Source organism: Panthera tigris, chromosome F2 (assembly GCF_018350195.1).
Source record: "Panthera tigris isolate Pti1 chromosome F2, P.tigris_Pti1_mat1.1, whole genome shotgun sequence".
Taxonomy (NCBI): domain Eukaryota; kingdom Metazoa; phylum Chordata; class Mammalia; order Carnivora; family Felidae; genus Panthera; species Panthera tigris.
The window spans coordinates 30,236,302-30,259,007 of NC_056676.1; the positions used below are offsets into that span (position 1 = coordinate 30,236,302).

At 38.1% G+C, this 22,706-nt stretch overlaps 1 protein-coding gene across 3 annotated transcripts in view; it reads right to left on the reverse strand.

Annotated features, from left to right (window-relative positions):
- IMPA1 (inositol monophosphatase 1) overlaps positions 1-22,706 on the reverse strand; it is a 33,112-nt gene that overhangs the window by 9,726 nt on the left and 680 nt on the right. Inside the window, exons 2-7 of one of the 3 annotated variants that reach the window (XM_007073789.3) lie at positions 19,503-19,565; positions 18,992-19,125; positions 16,896-17,000; positions 15,081-15,126; positions 12,701-12,809; positions 11,262-11,370 (exon numbers count right to left, since the gene is read on the reverse strand). In XM_007073789.3, coding sequence (XP_007073851.2) covers positions 11,262-11,370; positions 12,701-12,809; positions 15,081-15,126; positions 16,896-17,000; positions 18,992-19,125; positions 19,503-19,565 — 566 coding nt within the window. Of the gene's footprint in view, positions 1-11,261; positions 11,371-12,700; positions 12,810-15,080; positions 15,127-16,895; positions 17,001-18,991; positions 19,126-19,502; positions 19,619-22,706 lie in introns of all 3 variants that reach the window. The other 2 variants (XM_007073787.3, XM_007073788.2) reach the window with 2 other exon arrangements.

Here is a 22,706-nt window from a genome sequence, read left to right on the forward strand (position 1 = left end):
AGATCACAGAAAAAAAAAATCAATAAATTAGCATTTCTCCTTGGTAATATTTTCCTGGCATTATTTCTTTATAATTTTAAGAAAATCCAAAACTAAAAGGTCACACTGTTTACTTTTGACTTCAATGGAAACATAAAAGGTTAAAGTTGTAGAGTGCTTGCAGCTCCTTTATGAATAACATAACCATTTTATTTTCTCACAGTTAAAGTCCTTGCTTTAAAACAGCACATCATAGCTGCAAGCTTTTTTAAAATCCTCTTCCCTCAAGGACATCATTCTGGGAGGTTTCATAGCTTTTTTTCTAAGTAGGCTCCATGCCCAACATGGGGTTTGAACTCGCAACCCCAAGATCGAGAATCACATGCTCTACAGACTGAGCCAGCCAGGCACCCCTAGGTCCTATACCTTCTTTTTTCTTTCTTTTTATTTTTTAACATTTATTTTTGAGACAGAAAGAGACAGAGCATGAATGGGAAAGGGTCAGAGAGCAAGGGAGACACAGAATCTGAAACAGGCTCCAGGCTCTGAGCTATCAGCACAGAGCCCGACATGGGGCTCGAACTCATGGACTGTGAGATCATGACCTGAGCCGAAGTTGGACGCTTAACCGACTGAGCCACCCAGGCGCCCTGGTCCTATGCCTTCTTGACAAACTCCTCTCTTCTATTTTATTACTATATAGATCACAGATTTACAGCCTAGAATTATACTTTGTACAATGGCCAAACTATACATGGAATGTCTTGACTCCTAAAAAGAAATGTCTAATGTTGAAGAAAGAGAAATGGTCTGGAAGTCAGGGTTCTAGTCACATCTCCATCTACCTTATACCACATCTACCTTACCTCACATCTCTCTGAACCTTAGTCAACTCACCTACAAATAAGTCTGCATTTTCAGATGTTCTTTGGTCAGTTCTCAGTCTTACAACTTAATGATATTTTCAGAAGGAAAAAGGTACAAACAATTGATAGTGAAATAAAATACAAAAATCTGTGGTTATTATTAAGTCTTTTTTTTCATGATAACAACTACAATAAAGGTCAGAGAAATGGTACTTAACATAGACATTAACTACATTAAATTTAGGAATCTCAAAACTCTAGCTTCTTTTTTAAGGACAAATGTATATAACTGTAATATTTGCTTTGAATTTCTTCATTTACAAAACTTCCATTAAAGAAGTACTCAGGTTTGGGGAATAATAGTGGCATTCTGATTTCTATTTCTTAATGTTTATTATTTATTTTTGACAGAGAGAGCATGAGCAGGGGAGGGGCAGAGACGGGGGGGGGGGGGGGGCAGGGAACAGAGGATCCAAAATGGACTCCGCACTGACAGCAATGAGCCTGCTGTGAGGTTCAAACCCACAAACTGTGGAATCATGACCCAAGCTGAAGTCAGACTCTCAACCAACTGAGCCACTCAGGTGCTCCTGGCATTCTGATTTTAAAACCCCATATTATCTTTCCACAAAAAGCAAATAAAAATTAACAAGGACAAGTAAAACCCACAGGACCAATTCCTTCAGCAGTTCTAGGATCCAGAAAACACAAAATTTCAAACTACCTGAAGTAAAGGGAAAAACAAACAAACAAACAAAAAAATCTTAACAGAGCATCGAAAGCTTGTAGATACTAAGTTGGGGAGAGGAGGCAGAAAAGACTGTCGCAAGAAGGGAACAGAGGACCCAGAAGGAACACAGACAAAACTACCTTAAACAGGAAGTGAGACAACAAATACAAATATGTTGAACACATATAAGGATTTGGTAATTCATAGCCCTACTATGGAAGGAGCTGGAAAATATGCAGACCCTAACCTGGCAGCCCCAGGGAAGCTAACTACCCTAAGAAAGAAAAAGTGAGACAACAAATACAAAAATTCTGAAAACAGGTAAGAATTTGGTAATTCATAGTCCTGCAAGATTATGTATATAAAGACTTCTCTTTACAGAGAAGGCACTAGAAAAAAAGTAGAACCTAACCGCACAGCTTCAAGGAAGCTGTACTTCTTGGGGAGAGTCCAATAAGACTGGTTATTCCACGTATATGTGCAATGTAAAAACAAAACAAAATATGGAGCATTTGGGTAGCTCAGTTGGTTAAGCATCTGGCTTCGGCTCAGGGCATGATCTTGCAGTTCTTGAGTTCAAACCCGGCATCAGGCTCTGTGCTGAAAGCTCAGAGCCTAGAGCCAGCTTCAGATTCTGTGTCTTCCTCTCTCTGCCCCTCCCCTGTGCTTGCGTGCGCGTGCTCTCTCTCCTTCTAAAATAAACATTAAAACAAAACAAAACAAAACAAAACAACAACCAAGCTTAGATACAGAAAACAGATTGGTGGGTGCCAGGGGTTGAGGATGAACAAGATGGATAAAGGGGGTCCAACGGTATAAATTTCCAGTTATAAAATAATTCATGGGGACATAATATATTACATGGTAACTATAGTTAATAAATCTGTATCCCATATTCAATGTGCTGAAACAGAAAAATATGCAGCCAAGAATTCTTTATCCAGCAAGACTGTCATTCAAAATAGAAGGAGAGATAAAAAGTTTCCCAAACAAAAATTAAAGGAGTTTGTGACCACTAAACCAGCCCTGCAAGAAATTTTAAGGAGGACTCTCTGAAGGGAGAAAAGATGAAAATATATATATATAAATAAATACCAAAAGCAACAAAGATTATAAAGGACCAGAGACCACCACCAGAAACTCCAACTCTACAAGCATCATAATGGCAATAAATTCATATCTTTCAGTACTCACTCTAAACGTCAATGGACTCAATGCTCCAATCAAAAGACACAGGGTAACAGAATGGATAAGAAAACAAGATCCATCTATATGCTGTTTATAAGAGACTCACTTTAGACCTAAAGACACCTTCAGATTGAAAATAAGGGGATGGAGAACCAGCTATCATGCTAATTCTCAACACAAGAAAGTCGGAGTAGCCATACTTATATTAGACAATCTAGACTTTAAAGACTGTATCAAGAGATGCAGAAGGGCATTATATCATAATCAAGGGGTCTATCCACCAAGAAGACCTAACAATTGTAAACATTTATGTGCCAAATGTGAGAGCACCCAAATATATAAATCAATCACAAACATAAAGAGACTCATCAATAGTAATACCATAATAGTAGGAGACTCCAACACCCCACTCACAATGGACAGATCATCTAATCAAAAAATCAACAAGGAAACAATGGCTTTGAATGACACACTGGACCAGATGGACTTAACAGATATATTCAGAACAGTTCATCATAAAGCAGCAGAATATACAGTCTTCTCCACTGCACATGGAACGTTCTCCAAAATAGACCACATATAGGGACACAAATCAGCCCTAAGTAAGTACAAAAAGATTGAGATCATACCGTGCATATTTTCGGACCACAATGCTATGAAACTCAAAATCAACCACAAGAAAAAATTTGGAAAGATAACAAATACTTGGAGACTCAAGAACATCCTACTAAAGAATGAATGGGCCAACCAAGAAGTTAAAGAGGAAATTAAAAAGTATATGGAAGCCAATGAAAATGATAAACACCACAACCCAAAACCTCTGGGACGCAGCAAAGGGGATCATAAGAGGAAAGTATATAGCAATCTAGGTCTCCCTAAAGAAGGAAGAAAGATCACAGATATACAACATAACCTTATGCCTTAAGGAGCTGGAAAAAGAACAGCAAATAAAACCCAAAAACAGCAGAAGACAGGAAATAATAAAGATTAGAGCAGAAATTAATGCTATCAAAACCAAAAAAAAAAAAAAAAACAAAAAAAAAAAACAAAAAAAAAAAAACAAAAAAAACACCAGATCAATGAAACCAAATGCTGGTTCTCTGAAAGAATTAACAAAATTGATAAACCACTAGCCAGTTTGATCAAGAAAAAGGAAAGGACCCAAATAAAATCAAGAATGAAAGAGGAGACAGCACAGCCAACACAGCAGAAATAAAAATAATAAGAGAATATTATGAGCAATTATATGCCAATAAAATGGGCAATCTGGAAGAAATGGACAAATTCCTGGAAACATAAATACACTACCAAAACTGAAACAGGAAGAAATAGAAAATTTGAACAGACCCATAACCAGTAAGGAAATCAAATTAGCAATGAAAAATCTGCCAAAAAACAAGAGTCCAGGGCCAGATGGCTTTCAGGGAAATTCTACCGAACATTTAAGGAAGAGTTAACACCTATTCTCTTGAAGGTGTTCCAAAAAAAATAGAAATGGAAGGAAAACTTCCAAACTCTTTCTATGAAGCCAGCATTACCTTGATTCCAAAACCAGAAACCCCACTAAAAAGGAGAACTATAGACCAATTTCCCTGACGAACATGGATGCAAAAACCCTCAACAAGATATTATTAGCCAACTGGATCCAACAATACATTAAAAACATTATTCACCACGACTCAGCGGGATTTATACCTGGGATGCAGGGCTGGTTCAATATCCACAAAACAATCAATGTGATCCATCACATCAATAAAAGAAAGGACAAGAACCATAGAATCCTCTCAATAGATGCAGAGAAAGCATTTGACAAAATACAGCATCCTTTCTTGATAAAAACCCTCAAGAGGTAGGGATAGAAGGAGCATACCTCAAGATCATAAAAGCCACATATGAACGACCCAATGCTAATATCATCCTCAATGGGGAAAAACAGAGCTTTCCCCCTAAGGTCAGGAACAAGACAGGGATGTCCACTCTCTCCACTGTTATTCAACATAGTATTACAAGTCTTAGCCTCTGCAACCAGACAACACAAAGAAATAAAAAGCATCCAAATCAGCCAGGAGGAGGTCAAACTTTCACTCTTCACAGACAACATGATACTCTATATGGAAAACCCAAAAGATTCCACAAAAAAAAAAAAAAAAAAAAAAAAAAAAAAAAAAAAAAAAAAAAAAAAAAACCTGCTAGAACTGATTCATGAATTCAGCAAAGTTGCAGGATATAAAATCAACGCACAAAAAATGGTTGCAATCCTATACACCAACAATGAAGCGACAGAAAGAGAAATCAAGGAATTGATCCCATTTACTGTTGCACCAAAAACCATAAAATACCTAGGAATAAATCTAACCAAAGAGGTGAAAAATCTATACACTGAAAACTATAGAAAGCTTATGAAAGAATTGAAGAAGACACAAAAAAATGGAAAAAGATTCCATGCTTCTGGATAGCAAGAACAAATATTGTTAACATGTCAACACTACCCAAAGCAATCTACATATTCAAAGCAATCCCTATCAAAATAACACGAGCATTCTTCACAGAGCTAGAACAAATAATCCTAAAATGTGTATGGAACCAGAAAAGACCCCGAATAGCCAAAGCAATCTTGAAAAAGAAAACCAAAGCAGGAGGCATCACAATCCCAGATTTCAAGCTATACTACACAGCTGTAATCATCAAGACAGTATGGTACTGGCACAAGAACAGACACTCAGATCAACAGAACAGAATAGAGAACCCAGAAATGGACCCACAAACATGTGGCCAACTAATCTTTGACAAAGCAGGAAAGAATATCCAATGGAATAAAGACAGTCTCTTCAGCAAGTGGTGCTGGGAAACTGGACAGCGACGTGCAGAAGGCTAAACCTGGACCACTTTCTTACACCATACACAAAAATAAACTCAAAATGAAGGAAAGACCTCAATGTAAGACAGGAAGCCATCAAAATCCTCAAGGAAAGCAGGCAAAAACTTCTTTGATCTTGGCTACAGCAACTTCTTAACACATCTCCGGAGGCAAGGGAAACAAAAGCAAAAATGAACTACTGGGACCTCATCAAGATAAAAAGCTTCTGCACAGCGAAGGAAACAAACAGCAAAACTAAAGGGCAACCAACAGAATGGGAGAAGATATTTGCAAATGACATATCAGATAAAGGGTTAGTATCCAAAATCTATAAAGAACTTATCAAACTCAACACCCAAAAAACAAATAATCCAGTGAAGAAATGGTCAGGGGACATGAATAGACACTTCTCCAAAGAAGACATCCAGATGGCCAACTGACACATGAAAAAATGCTCAACATCACTCATCAACAAGGAAATACAAATCAAAACCACAATGAGATACCACCTCACACCTGTCAGAATGGCTAATATTAACAACTCAGGCAACAACAGATGTTGGTGAGGATGAGGAGAAAGAGGATCTCTTTTGCATTGCTGGTGGGAATGCAAGCTGGTGCAGCCACTCTGGAAAACAGTATGGAGGTTCCTTAAAAAATTAAAAGTAGAACTATCCTATGACCCAGCAATTAATTGCACTACTAGGCATTTATCCAAGGGATACAGGTGTGCTGTTTTGAAGACACACATGCACCCCCATGTTTATAGCAGCACTATCAACAATAGCCAAAGTATGGAAAGAGCCCAAATGTCCATCGATGGATGAATGGATAAAGAAGTGGTGTATATATATACAATGGAAGATCACTCGGCAATCAAAAAGAATGAAATCTTGCCATTTGCAACTACATGGATGGAGCTGGAGGGTATCATAATAAGCAAAATTAGTCAGAGAAAGACAAAAATCATATGACTTCACTCATATGAGGACTTTAAGAAACAAAACAGATGAACATAAGGGAAGGGAAACAAAAATAATATAAAAAGAGGGAGGGGAACAAAACATGAGAGACTCTTAAATGCAGAAAACAAACTGAGGGTTGCTGGAGGGGTTGTGGGAGGGGGGATGGGCTAACTGGGTAAGGTGCATTAAGGAATCTACTCCTGAAATCATTGTTGCACTATATGCTAACTAATTTGGATGTAAATTTAAAAAAATAAAATAATAAAACAAGTTATTAAATGTAAAAAAAATAATTCTGTATCCCATATTTCAAAGTTGCTAAGAAAGTAGATCTTAAAAGTTCTCACTACAAGAAGAAAAAAACTCTATTATGTGATGATAGATATTCACTAGACTTATTGTGGTGGTGATCATTTCACAATATATCCAAATATGAAATCATTATACTGTATACCTGAAATTAAAATAATGTTATATGTCTGGGGTGCCTGAGTGGTTCAGTCAGTTTAGCACCTGACTTTCTCGGCTCAGGTCATGATGTCCTGGTTCATGGGTTCCAGCCCTCCGTCTGGCTCTGTGCTGACAGCTCAGAGCCTGGGGCCTGCTTCTGATTCTGTGTCTCCCTCTCTCTCCGCCCCTCCCCAACTCGTGCTCTCTCTCTCTCTCTCTCTCTCTCTCTCTCTCTCTCTCTCAAAAAAAAAAAGAAAAGAAAAGAAAAGAAAGAAATGTTATATGTCAATTATAGCTCAAGAAAAATTTTAAGAAAAGTGCCACCCCTTTTAGACTAAGAAGTGAAGAAAAAGAATTAGTGAAAAATTAAGGATCCTACAGAAATAAAAGTGAAACATAGGCCAACCCCCAACCCCACCACAACTTAATAGATTATCATAAAACAAACTGCACAGAAGGGCAGAACTGGGAATAAAAAGTTCTGAAATCAGGAACCCTGATCACAAAATGAACAGAAATAGAAAAAAGGAGACCACATCCATACAGAACTACTATAAAATATCAGACATTTGCTAATGAAAGTGTTTGGTTTTTGTTATTGTTTTTTTTTTGGCTGATAAAGTCTCCCCCAAAAAGTCCACAATGAGACTGAAAAAAACTGAAAATGAAATCAATCCAACCTGAATTAAAACCCTCAAACAAATGTTTGTAAATATGGGGGTGGGGGAGGGAGTTAAATCAGAAATTCAAAAAAACTGCTGTAGAAATGGGGTGGGAAAAGGAAGAAATAAAAGATGCATAAACCTCAGAAAAGAAGATGGGGGAGGGGGGAGACAAAATTGTATCATGAATGAAAAGTAGATTACAAGGTACCCTTAGGAGAACAGATGCCAATATAATGAAGGGCAATGAGGAAAAGCAATACAGGAAAGAAGTGAAAAGGGTCAGAGAGAAAGTGGTTGAAAAAGATGACACAAAGCAGGTTGAACATTAATACTAGTGTCCTGAAGAAATGAAAACAGAACAGAAAATGAAAATGAGAACTGAATTAGTACTTAAAACTATAATTCAGGGCTGCCTGGCTCAGTCGGTTGGGCGACCGACTTCGGCTCAGGGCATGATCTCACAGTTTGTGAGTTCGAGCCCCGCGACAGGCTCTGTGCTGACAGCTCAGGGCCTGGAGCCTACTTCGGATTCTGTGTCTCCCCCCTCTCTCTAACCCTCCCCTGCTCACGCTCTGTGTCTCTCTTTCTCTCAATAATAAATAAACATAAAAAATTTTTAAAACTATAATTCAAAGATTTTCCTGAAGAAAAAAAGACATGAGTGTACATGTTAAAGGAGAAAACTGCCAGAATGAGCAATTCCAAGATCATTGTACAATTAGAAAGATTAAAAAACAAAAAAGCAAAACAAAACAAAAAGAGCCTCCAAGTAAAACATGAATTAAAAGGCCAAAAAAATTAGAATGGCATCAGATTTCTCAAAAGCGACATACAAAGCAAGGCAACAGTAAAACAGCATTTTCAAGAAATTCAGTCCATACTTTGTTTCTTAAGGATATTACATCCAGCCAAGCTGTTCAAGTTTCAAAGCCACAGAAGAAGAGTTTGGAACATGCCAGAACTCATGGAACTTTATGCACATGTGCCCTTCCCAAGGAACCCATAAAGGATGAGCTTCATACAATCTTAAGATGACCGGGAAAACTTTATAAGATGCCTGTAGCAGTCCTTTTGTTAAGTCCAACAAAAAACTAAGACTAAAGGGTAGAATTGAGACTAAACTGTCATATTAAAAAATGAACAGGCCCGTTTTGTTAAAAGAAAAAAAATTAAATTCATTATAAAACAAAACTCCATTCCAGGCTGTATTCAAGAGACACACTTGAAACAATGATTCAAAAGGGCTACAAATAAAAGTGGACCAACATGTACCAAGCAAATGGCAATAATAGTTAGGAGGCAGAGTTTTCATTTTTGATGTCAAAATAGACTAAGTCCAAAAGGATGAAACAAAACAAAGGATACTGTAAGTAAAGTTAAAATGATACAATAAGGTGTAAGTTATGTATAGGCATCAAATAATACAGCTTCCACCTTATATAAGATAAAAGCTCTAAGAGTTGTAGGAGTGCCTGGGTGGTCAGTGGGTTACATGTCCAACTCCTGATTTCAGCTCAGGTCATCTCATGGTCGTGAGACAGAGCCCTGCATCGGACTCCCCCTGAGTGTGGAGCCTGCTTCTCTCCCTCCATTCTCTCTATTCTCTCTCTCTCTCTCTCACCCTCCTCTGCTTGTGTTCTCTCAAAATAAATCAATAAACATTAAAAAAAAAAAAAAGACTTTATGAGTTCCAAGGAGAAATACTGAGAAACACACTAATAACAGAAGAATTTAACATATCACTATGAGACAGGTGAAGTAGAAAAATAAACGTAATAAGGTCAATCTTTAGGCTATATATCAAACATTATACCCTGATAATGGAGCATATGCTTTAACTCAGTGCATATGGAACTGTAACAAGCATTAATTATAGAATGCACAAAGAAAACATTAGTAAGTTCCATATATTTGTTACAATGTAACAAAACTACTAAAATTAAAAAATGAAATTTAAAGAAACTTTCTTTGTAGAAATTTAAGAATAGAACTCTTAAGTGAAAGAGGAAATACAAACAAATTACTGATTTTATGAAAATAATTAGAATGAAAACCCTACATATCAGAATCTACGGAACCATTTAACACAGAGGTAAGACAGAAATTCATAGCCTAGATATTTATATTAATAAAAGTAAAAGAATAAAAGCAAACTCTCTACTTAAAAAGGAACCAAGAAAGGCACAAGGATGAAAATAATAAGGCAGAGAGGAGAAAAACTATAGATCAGATTAATAAATCATAATCCTGGTTCTTTGATAAAACAAAAAAAAACAAAACAAAAACAAAAACAAAAAGAGGGGCGCCTGGGTGGCTCAATTGGTTAAGTGTCTGACTTTGGCTCAGGTCATGATCTCGCTGTTCGTGGGTTTGAGCCCCGCATCAGGCTCTATGCTGACAGCTCAGAGCCTGGAGCCTACTTCGGATTCTGTGTCTCCCTCTCTCCCTGCCCCTCCCTCGCTTACACACTTGCGATTGCTCTCTCTCTCTCTCTCTCAAAAATAAACATTAAAAAAAAAAAAAGACAAGCCACATAAGTACTTTAATCAAGATTTACAAAAACAAAGCACAAATATAAAAAATAAGAAGTGACAAGGGAAGACAACCATCGATACAGAGAAACCAGAAATAAATTATAAGAGTCTACCTTGTATCCATTCATGCAAATAATTTGAAAACTGAGAGGAAGTGGGTAATTTCTTAGGTTGCGGAAACACTCCAGATTAAAGGTGGCTAACCAGACATAATAACTAAATGTAATGCCTGACCCCAGACTGAATCTTATATTCGTTAAAAAAAAAAAAAAAAGGCACAAAGGACATCATATCAAGTGACAAAATTAAATACAGATGGTACATCAGATAAAAAATAAATTTATAGTCAATAATTGTACTGTGATCATAGAAGAAAATATCTCTCATCAATCTCAAGAAATAAACTGAAGTATTTAGGGATAAAGAGTCATGATGTAAGTAATTGACCCTAAATTAGTTTGGGGGAAAAAACTGCATGTATGCATGCGCACGCGCGCACACACACACACACACACACACACACACACAGGGAATGAAAAAATAAAGCAAATAGGGTAAAATGTTAACAACAGGTGAATCTGAGTAAAGGGATTTTTTTTTAATTATTTCAGCAAATTTTGTCACATATGAAATTGTTCTCAAATAAAAAGGTTTTTTAGTTACATTACAAAATTAGAATTATGGTACTGACCCCAAGCCTGTTAATAAAAAAATTTAACTTCTAAAAGAAAATTCGAAGTGCCTGGGTGGCTCAGTAGGTTAAGCGCCTGACTTTGGCTCAGGTCATGATCTCACAGTTCATGAGTTTGAGCCCCAAGTCGGGCTCTGTGCTGACAGCTCAGAGCCTGGAGCCTGCTTCGGATTCTGTGTCTCCCTCTCTCTGCCCCACCCCCACTTGCTCGCACGCACGCATGCTTTCTCTCTCTCCCAAAAATGAATAAATGTTAAAAAAAAAAGTTTAAGGAAAATTCATTCTTTAAGATGTTAAATTCTCTGGAACTTCAGGGAATAAATGAAAAGAGCTTACCCATGAATGGGAACACACAAAAGCCTTTCCAGATTAGAAAGAATAATTCTTACAGTCTCTGGTGTTCTAGAAGAGCCAAACTCTGTCACCAAGAGTGATTTGGTAATATCTGAAAGAGAATGTTTTAAATAATCACTAGAGTTTAATAAGAATTCTGATAAAAAATGTGATACTTATAATTTAGAACAATAGGACATTTTTATCCCTCTTCCTGGTTGTATCAAATTTCTAAGCCTTGAAGTATTTAAAATTCTGATAAATTTATTATCCTCAAAGTAGTTGTTTTATAATCATCAAAAGAATCTGCTTCTTAGATCATCCCCCAAAAGTGTAGAATATAACCAATTTGCTTGCATGCATGGTATCTTTCGTGGGAAACAAGCAAATACCTTAAATATTTAAAAAGTAAAACTTGGGGAAATTTAAATATAGATTTGAAATAAAATGAAAGTTAAGTGGTGGCTGACCTCCATTTACTAACTTGACAGCTTATCCAACGCTTTCTGTGCCCTCTTTGAAACAACATGACTGAAGCTCATGACACACGCAACCCTCTTGGCTAACAGGCTCCCTCGTGTACCCTACGCGTCATCTCCTCCCACCAGTGGAGACGGACGCTTACCAGCTTGTTCTGAATGTGTTTACTGTTGTTTCCTCTAATACCACATAAGCTAATTAAAAACTATATTACTTTGATTCTAAGATGCACTTTTTTCACGTTAACATCTTAAAAAATCAGGACGCATCTTCCAATCTTTGGGGTCTTCGAGTTCAATAAACTAAACTGAACTAAAAGTGAACTAAATGAACTAAAAATCTGCTCTCAAATTGAGTGTCTGAGGAGAAAGATTACGCAGGTGGAGGGGGATTCTGAAGCGTCTAAGTTCTTGCTGCACCTGAAAGAACCACAGGTGCACGCTGGGAAGTGCTGGACACGGTTTATGGAAAAAAGGGGACACTCCCGCCTCAATGAGCCGTCACAGAAAAGACAAAATGCCAATCATCAAGGTCATGAAAAATGTGTATGTGTCATGTCATTTTTAATGATTCCCAACTGTAACAGACTTTTATTCTCCCACATTTATGGTCTGACAACTGGCCCCAGTGGCATCAGATCAGAGGAATTTGACAAAGAATTTGAGATGCAGTGGCTGAAACAATGAGCTGTGAACTCCATGGCGGTGGGGAGCCCTTCTTATTTATCTTCCTATCCCAGCACTTAGCAAGCTGCTGGGGCTGAAGGGGTGTTTCTGGACTATACTTGAGATCCTTGCTTCTACCACCACATTCAAAACTGCAGTGGAAATTAAGAAGTAATAGGAAAGTATACACAATTTATGAATCTGTTAACAACTGAGTGAACTCTACATATTAACCCAAAAAATTCAAAACACATGTATGTAATATCAATCACATCAAAAATCAGAGGATAAACCTACCTTCTTGTTTTGAAACCTGTAGTTTTTGACCATTACAAAAGGCTCCCTTTCCTTTCCTGCCGGTATACATCTTATCCTCCAGGCAACTGTATACAACTCCAAATTCCATCTGCAGAAGGAAAAAAGTTTCCTTTACTAAACCTGAGTGTTTTTCAACATCAAATGAGTACTTTTTCTAAGGGAGTGACAAAAAAAAAAAAAAAAAAAATCAGGTATGCTGAGAATGTGTTCAAATAACTACTGTGGGATACTTAATGCTAATTTCCAGCTTAAACAGAGGAAAGAGGTCATCAGACTTGAATCCTTGACTCTTGTCCCATCTATTTCTCAATTTAAGAGCACCCGCCTTGACCTCCTGCCCTCCTGCCTCAGATAAAGACAAGTATTTCCTACTTTCTAAGGTGAGTACTTCCTTCCGTATTATGATTCCTACCCTCTCTCAAGCTTCTCTGAAAAACTCTTTCATCAACTGATTCTTCTTCTCTCAGATTTCCATGCTGGTGTACTTTCACACTCAATTTCTACCTCCCTTGCACAACTTTCAAAATGTTATCTTCTCCCTTTCTCTTCACCGCTAAAGGGCAGTCTATACTTTGCTTCTCCTGTTCTTCTAGTAAGAAAAATTACAATTTGGCTTCTGCCCTAATCATGCACTCTCCTCAAACTTCTTGCAAAGAAATTACCCATGAACTCCTATTGACCAAATGCCTTCCCTGAAGAACTGCAGCCTGCTGACAATTATCCACACTTCTTCATTACTTAATCCAGCACCTCCAGGTTTCTGGCAGTACTCTCAGTCCTACTTCACTCAGTAATCTATCTTGGGGTCAGTTTTTTTAAGGACCTTGTTCTGTGTCCAACCCTTAAAAGTCATGTGGCTCAGGATTTGCTCATTCTTCCATTTCTTCCATTTCCCTTGTAGCTCTCTATATTCTTCTAAGTTCGTTCTTTCCAGTCTATAAATTCAACTACCACTTTTAACTTTGGCCTATGCCACTTATAACCCCATTATCAGAGGTAGGAAGCCAGGTTTGAGTTAGTCTTGCAGCAGCCTCAGCCCGAGGTCAAAAATCACTCATTACCTGACCACACCTCATTCCTTCCCCATGTGTCTCCCTCTGCAAATTTTATCTTGAAAGTACTTCTTGATTTTGGCATTTCCTCAGCCATCCTCACTGCCCCATCTTAGTTCAGAATCACCCTTTGCACCCCTCTGGTATGATCTCTACATTGCTGGAATTACCTGTCACTCTGTACTTTAAAACCTCTATTGGTTTCCTACTGCCTTAAAACAAAACCCAAATGTTCTGGCACAGACAGGCCACAGTGCCTCACAACAAAATCACAACTAACTCACCTCATCAATTCTGTTCCTGCCACTTTCAGAGTTTCACTCACGATGAGCATCTTGTTCCCCACACACATCATGCTCTTCTCCAAGCTGTTCCGATTCAAATGCTTTCCCCCTTTTCTTATCTGGCAAACTCCTAAGCTGCTAAGACCAAACTCACATGACTGACTTCTAAGACCCCTTCTGTTACGAAGGCCTCCCCCCAAACCGCTCTAGGCATAACTGGATATACGCTCTTCATGTTCTCACAGCCTTTTTTCATAGTCCCAGCACATATTTATCTGTTTACACATCTAACTTTTGCACGAAGTGTGAGCTAGTTCAGTGGCAGGGACAGCACACAGCCCAGGGCTGATTATATGCTCAAGGCTCCTTTAGCTTCTTTTGGATGTTCTCACTAATTAACACACCTTGTGCCTAAGATGCGTTTTTATTTTCACAGATTTCTTGACTCTCTTGTATACATGCTGGTCAAATTTATCACCAGCTCCTTGAAGAAGATGTTAGTACACATCACTGTTTGACCAAATAGCCAAACAAGGAAACATAATAGCTAGAGATTATACTCTACTGGGTTTTAGATGTAGCAAGTAATTGAGTTCCTGAACACACTCGGCATTTTCCAACCATGCTTTGGCCACTGCCGCTTTCTGGTCTTTCAAAGTCTCCCTTCACTGACGCCTAGTAAGGCATTCCTAGCTCCAATCCTACCACTTCTGTTAAGCATTTAGATCACAACACCTCTCACATCTGACTCTATCACAATAGATCATGGTGATTAAATACTGAATTGCATTTCAGTTACTTGCGAGGTTTTTTTCAATTCTTGCTTCTCAGAAGACATTAAATTTTTATTCCTACTGGAAAAGATATCATGCCAACTTTAAGAGTTCTGTAGTGTATTTTGAAATAATGCAGCTATGTAAATTGAATGTAGAGACAAACCTAAATTTATTACAAAGACACATTTACTCTTTCTCAGAAAATGAGAGCAAGGCATTTTACCAATCATACATTTAAACAGCATACCTTTTTATTTACAGTAAAGCCAATTGAAACAGCTACAAAAGGAAACCTTAAAAAAAAACACACACACACATATACATATTTATCAAGGTAAGTATTACTTTCAATAAACATGTTCTTTCATAACATAATTGACTACATACTTTTTCATATAGTCTCATCCCTCCTCCCCCATAACAGTGTGAGTAGTATGTCATCTTTGTGTAAATAGTGAGGGGAGAGGTGTATACATACATACACATACATACATACAGGATGCTTCTATAGGCATGAAACATCTCTGAAAGAATTCCCAAGAATGTGGCAACAGTGGCCACCTCCAGAAACTGGTCCTGAGAAACTGGGGTCAGAAGTGGGAAGGACACCTTGCACTGCCTGCCATTTTAGATCTCTGGAATGTCATATGTCATGAACATAGTAACTATATAAAATATTTTTTCCAAAAATAAAAACAAATTCAAAAAAATTTTAATTGACCACGGTTAAAAAAAGTCTGTTTTGGTCATTTCTCCCACAGAGGACCTATAAACATAGGTATTAAATTGTACAGAACAAACTGTTTCTTGTCTTTAACACCAAATTTGGAGCTTCACATCTGAAAAGTAAACTGTTGACCACAGTTATTGCTGTGGCTGCATGAGGGTTTTGAACACATAGGTTGTAATTTCTACTCCAGAATCAAGATGAAGAAAATATGAAAAAATGTGTTCAACTATTGAAAATAAAAAGTTTAAGAAATATTTGAGTTTTCATTGTAACAAAAATGGGATCATAGCATATACCTGCTGTATTATAGTCTTCTATAGGTTATATCACAACATCTTTCCATGTTAACACTCCACATACAGATTTGAAATCTTAGCTTTACAGACTTTAACAATTCTGAATTAGTAAACATATGTATACCTACATGGCAACTTCAAATATAACATCTATGTAAGTCCACCAAACTAGACTACCCATTTTAACGGTCATTGGCAATACCCTCGGGCTCTCTTTCAGTGCTACTATACAGAGATGCAGACTTACTTTGTGCCAGGCACTACACTAAGTTCAAAGTACTACTCACTGAATCTCAAGAACAAACAGTTCTATGAGGCAGGTACCATTAATATGCCCATTTTATACATTAAACAACAACAACAACAACAACTGAAACTTAGGAAGATTAAATAGCTTGCCCAAGGTCACAAAGCCTATAAAACAGCATATGGAGGCACCTGGGTGGCTTAGTCGGTTAAGCATCCAACTCTTGATTTCAGCACAGGTCATGATCTCACAGTTTGTGGGATGGAGCTCTGCATTGGGCTCCATGCCGTCAGCTTGAGATTCTCTCCTTCCTCTCTCTCTGCCCCTCCCCCTGCTCATGCGTATACATGCACACACTCTCTCAAAATAAATAAACTTAAAAAAAAGGCATCTGGATTCAAACCCAAGGCTGTTGATCATGCAACCCATGCTCAATAGTTTTCTCTCCTGGATTGAACCCACTCTATATAGACAACATTTTATATGACCCCCACCCCCCATACTGATCCCACTAGCTCCTTAATCTCAAAACAGCAATGTTACTTGCTTACATTTTAGATGGCTCCAATAGTGAGAAAAAGAATGGTGAACAGGGCACTTCACTGCACAAGTCCATGACATGAATATTTTGTCACCTCTTCCATATCTGATGAAAATTGTGCATAATACATTTCACTCTACAAATTATACAATTCTCTAAAGCATCGAGGTCTGTGAACAGAATATTCTAAAGGTCCATTCAGTTAGTATACAAACAGTAATTACAGTATTAACATTTTAAAAACATACCTATGGACAAAATTAGTTGTTCCATCAATAGGGTCAATGATCCATGTAGGGCTGTCGGTTAAGACACTTTTTTCCCCAGCTGCCACAGATTCCTCACCAATGAAACTAAAACCAAGAATGAAAAATTCAAAATCTTTATACTGCTTTCAACAATTTTCAAACTTTTACATTTCCTTAGATTCAGAGACTACTAGGATACATAACAAAAGTCCATGTACCACTTTTCTATTGTTGTTCCTTCTTCCTTCAGACCGGTAAAATGAGAAAACTTTATTTCTCCTGGAACAAAGTCATGTGAAAAATAAAATTCAAAATTCTCAGATGGAATACCAGGAAAAACAAAGGTACACACATGTGTACGCACACACATTTCTCGCAGATGAGGACTTATTAAGGAAATGTGGTTTTAAAAATAAATCCACAAATTCTCTTACGCTCTTCTAAGAGGAGAACCTAACCACCTCTCGCCCTGAGTGTGAATTTGAATTGAGTGACTCCCTTCTAACCAACAGAACAAAGCAGCAGTTATAATATGCAACTCTGAAGACTCATTCACCAAATGGTACTGTGGTTTCTGTCTTATTTATTTTCTCCCTCTCTCGCCTTCCCTCTCTTGCTCCAGGGCAGGGGAGGCAGCCACCATGTTATAAGGTGCGCTATGGAGAGGCCCACATGGCAAGGAACTAAGGAAAGCTGCTAGTAGACAACCCATGAGGAACTGAAGGCACCAACAATCACATAAGGGAACTTATCCTTTGGCCCTAGGTGAGTCTTGAAATGCCTGCAGCCCTGACCGACAGTTTCACTCTAACTTTATGAGACCCTGACCAGAAGCATGCAGCCAAGCTACTCCCATATTACTGACTCTAGCAAACTCAGATAATAAATGCTTGTCTAGAGCCCCAAAGTTTTTACGGTAATTAATGCAGCAATAGATAACATAGAGATCATTAAATAAGTCAATGAGAAAGCAAATTACCCACCAAAATTACTATGTCTGCATGCCTTCCTTAAGCATGCTATGTAATAAATCCCAGGTGAATTTTGTAAATGGTGTCTGAGTTCATTGGCTTTTTTTTCCATTTATTGATTATTTTATTTCCTTTATTCAATACCAAACTGTCCTATAATTATGGTTTTCTTTTATCCCTTTTTCACTTAGCTGTAAAACCTTTTTTACTGAGAGGAAGTATATTTAGCCACAGCTTAAGACATTTTTTCTTCTCAATGGCTAAAATACCAGGAATAGTCAATGGCATGACCAAGAAGGAGAGAATGACCATGTTAAAACTTTAAAGTGGTGGGGCATCTGGGTGACTCATTTGGTTAAGCGTCCAACTTTGGCTTGGGCCATGATCTCACAGTTCACGAGTTGGAGCCCTGTGTCGGGCTCTGTGCTGACAGCTCAGAGCCTGGAGCCTGCTTCGGATTCTGTGTCTCCCTTGCTCTCGGCCCCTCCCCTGCTCACACTCACTCGCGCACTCTCTTCCTCAAAAATAAAAAATTTTAAAGTGATGATGATGTTTCTACAATATGTCTGTGTGTAAGAGAGCCCTGATTTTGGTAATTTTCTCTCAAAATCGTTAGAGTTACCACCACTCTACAATGTAAAAAAGCCTGCAATATAGAGAATAAAACTCAACTTCTAAATCGTGCCTATGGCAGACATTTGTGACCTTAGCTTCCCAGCATCCAAACACTACTCCTACTATGTAGGAATCCAAATATCCCATTTGCTACTTCCTGGCAGCTTGAGTTTGGGCAAACAACCTGAGGTCAGCAAGATGTTCCTTCCCAGGATTTGTAATCTTAAGATAATGAGGCAAAGACACCCAAAGCTATAGGAGAGTCAACAATGAGGCTACTGGTGGCATGTGAAGCAATGGCTCCTGTGGCATCTCAGCTCTGTCTTCCTTCCTGGTTTCTGCCTAAGCCCTGATCTCAGGGTTTCTGAGCCACCCACCACCCTCCAAATAAATTGCTTTGCAGCTTAAGTCAACTAAAGTCAATTTCTGTGTCTAGATTCAAAATTTTTGTCTAGTACATGGACTCTAACTACATTTTAATTTATCATGTGAGACTAAAATAAAAAATACCTGTGAGATGGATACTTTTCCTTTATGGAAGAGAGAAGCATTTTTTCAATTTTTTGGTCAGTAGCTGTTACCAAATCAGCTGGAGAACTTTTAACCATGACATTCATTTCATTTTTTATAGCTTCACGAACCACCTGAAAAGATTTTTTTTGATAAGCAAATAGAAAATGCATGTCATTTTAAATGAAACTAAAAGGTGAAATATAGAAATGATTTAAAACATTCAATCTAGTCTTAAATGATGTTCTTAAAAATGTCTTACCACAATGTACACAAAATAAACCTTTAGTGGTTAGGACCTAGGTAGAAAGTCATAAAATCATACATCGTATTTTAGATTCACAATTGTCATCACAAAAAGTTTAGTGACATAAAATCAGAGTATTGACTCCGTTTAAAATGTTTAGTAAAATGAAAACAAATGCAGATCAAGATACATGTTTTATTTCACACAACAACCACATGCTGTCCACATCCAACACACAATGGCCGACAAGATTTCCGTTCATACCTCTCCAGCCTGTCTTGCTAGGGTGACTGCATAGTCCATGCATTCCTGCCAAGGATCAGCCATCTTCTGAGCAGATGTAACAGGAGTCAGGACAAAGCAGTTAAAAATCCCTAAGTCTTAATTACAGAATAGTTAGTTCACAAAAACAACTCAGTTAGCAAAATACTTTCATTTTGGATTTGCCTTCTTCCGTATCTTAGAGTTCAGTATTTCTCAAGATTCACTCAAGGTCCATCAAGAAATATTCTTAACCTCAATCTCTTCCATTGTAGAATCATTTACATAACAAAAAAATACTCCATAAAAGTGTTTCCTAAAGTGCCCACAACATCACATTAAAAAATAAAAAAAATAAAAAAAAATAAAAAAACAGGGGCACCTGGATGGCTCAGTCGGTTAGGCATCCGACTTGGGCTCAGGTCTGATCTCATGGTTTGTGAGTTCGAGCCCCACATTGGGCTCTGTGCTGACGGCTCAGAGCCTGGAGCCTGCTTTGGATTCTATGTCTCCCTCTCTCTCTGACCTTTCCCCACTCACTCTCTGTCTCTCTCTCTCTCAAAAAAAAAAAAAAAAAAAAAACAAACAAACAAACAAAAAAAACATTAAAAATTAAAAAAAAAAAAACAATCCAGGGCACCTGGGGGGCTCAGCTGGTTGGGGGGCTCAGTCAGTTGAGTGTCCTGATTTCAGCTCAGGTTTTGATACTAGGATCATGCAATTGAGGCCCATGTCAGGCTCTGCACTGAGCGTGGAGCCTGCTTAAGATTCTCTCTCTCTCTCTCTCTCTCTCTCTCTCTCTCTCTCTCCCTCTCCCTCTCCCTCTCCCTCTCTCTCTCTCTCTCTCTCCCTCCCTCCCTCCCCTCCTCCTTCCCTTTACTCCTCTCCCTTGCTCGAGCTCTCTCTAAAAATAAAACTTAAAAAGTAAATTAAAAAACAACATTGGTTTGGGGGATGGAGAAAGAAGCACGTTAAGTATTTTAAAAGATAGGTGCATGCTTGAGTGGAGAATAAAGTGAAAAAAGAACACTGGGAATACTGAAATTAGAGAAGCTTTGAAAGGAAGGCACAGAAGGAACATGTACTAATGAACGTCAGGCAGTTTGGGGTTTTACATATGAGGTTTTTTAATGAGGTTTTTTAATGAGGTTGTAAAGATGAAGAACTTTAAGCTCAGAGATGATAATTTGTCCAAGGTTATATGGACAGATGACACAGAAGTTGAACTCAATTCTGATTTCAAAGTCCTCTGATCTTTCTATTACAAAATCTGAGGGAAAGAAAATTCCGGGACTAAAAAAATAATGAAGAAATTTATTTCCCAGAAAAAGCCAACATATTTTTGTCTTCGGTCTAGTTTTCTACTGACTTCTGAAAAGAATACCAAAATAACTCACCACTGGCTTGACCACACTCTAAAATCGGTACCTGGGACAGTGAAGCTTTTCAAAGGGTCAGACTCAGAAAAATGTGTCATCATTTATAAAGCAACTCCAATTGTATCACGTTTGTAATTGAGAATAACTGACACAGAGTTTCACCTGAAAGACTACTCACAATTCCCTACCATGGCATTCACAGTGTAGGAAAGAGAAGAAAGGGCAAAGGGCATATGCAGTGAGCGGTTTCTGCTTGTAGCCGCTTTTTCTTCCTAAGAACTTTTTTTAGTATAAAAGGGAAGCCACTTTCTGAGTTACACAAGTAACTGCTTAGAGTGTCTCAAGAACTGTTTTCAAACTTTCTCTCCCCCATTCTTACTCCTATTCCGCTCTTCCAGGCTTAACAGATCTAGATGTTCTCACAATGCATCTGCTTCCTTGTCAGAAACTGCTCAAGCCACTCATATCTCTACCTTCTAACAGCATGGCTATAACTCCCACCAATCCTTTAATGCCCATTTCAAAAGCTACCCTTCCTTCTACGGATTCTCTATTCAGAATTCATTATTTAATCATTTGATAGCTACTTGCTGAATACCTATTATATACTGTGTCATGGTGAGGAAAAACAGGCCCAGTTCATACTTACTCGCTAGCGGGTAGACATATATATTTTTTAAGTCCATTTATTTATTTAAAGAGAGAGAGAGAGAAAGAGCGCACGAGCAGGGGAGAGGCAGAGAGAGAAAGACAGAGAATCCCAAGCAGGCTCCACAATGTCAGCACAGAACCCGATGTGAGGCTCAAACCCATGAACCAGGTGATCATGACCTGAGCCACCCAGGTGCCCTTAGGTGTTATTAAAACCAAAAACAAACAAACAAAACACCAGAAAAAAAAAAATAAAGGCTAAGGAGGAGAAATGCAATGAGAAGCAAGGAACAGGACAGCTTTAACCTGACTTTCGGTATCAGATAAGGTTGCCCTGATGACTGATTAAACCAAGATCTAAAGGACAAATGAACAGGTATTAACTAACTGGACTAGACTATGGGATGTAAGTGAAAAGTAACTAAAAGGCTTAAATGTGACAGCCCAGAGCTCAAAGAAAGGCAGAAGAAATGAGGCTGGGGTGATAGTAGGGACCATCCCAATCAGAGCCTTAGAGATAACATTTGATTTGAGAGCCCTGAAGAATCATTTCACCTTGGCTACTGATGATAACAGATTGGAGGGTGGAGGGTGGAGGTTAGAGTGGAGAGTGGATGCTAGGCAGACTGGATTGGAGATTTAGAATTAGAATGCAGTAGTCCAGAGAAGACCTGACGGTTGGCTTGAACTTGGGAGAATGGAGGGAGAGATATATAGAGAGAAGTTGAAATAATCAAGAGATATTTGCTTTGAGAGGTAAAGTTGGGGACATTTAGCAATAATTTGGATATAGGTTAGGAAGAAGAGGAAGAGTTCAATGATGCCCAGATTTTCCACTTTAACAACTGAATGGATAATAGCGACATCTTTTGAAACAGAGAATAACAGAAAAGAGTCAATTTGGGAATTTGGGTAGGAGGTAGGGAGATCAAAAGTTTAATTAGTAGAGGGGGGGAGACTTTATGAAACCAAAAGGAGACATCACTAGGCAGTTGAACGTATGGATCCTGAACTCATAGAAGAGGTGTGGCCTGCAGACATAAATACTATAGAAGTCACCTGAGTAGGCAACAACCGAGTCCTGAATCTCAATGACATTCCTTAGGAAGGAACATGCAGGGAGAAGCTGGGAAGATGCCTTGGCCTGGAAGAGCCCATAAAACTTGGTCCATCACAC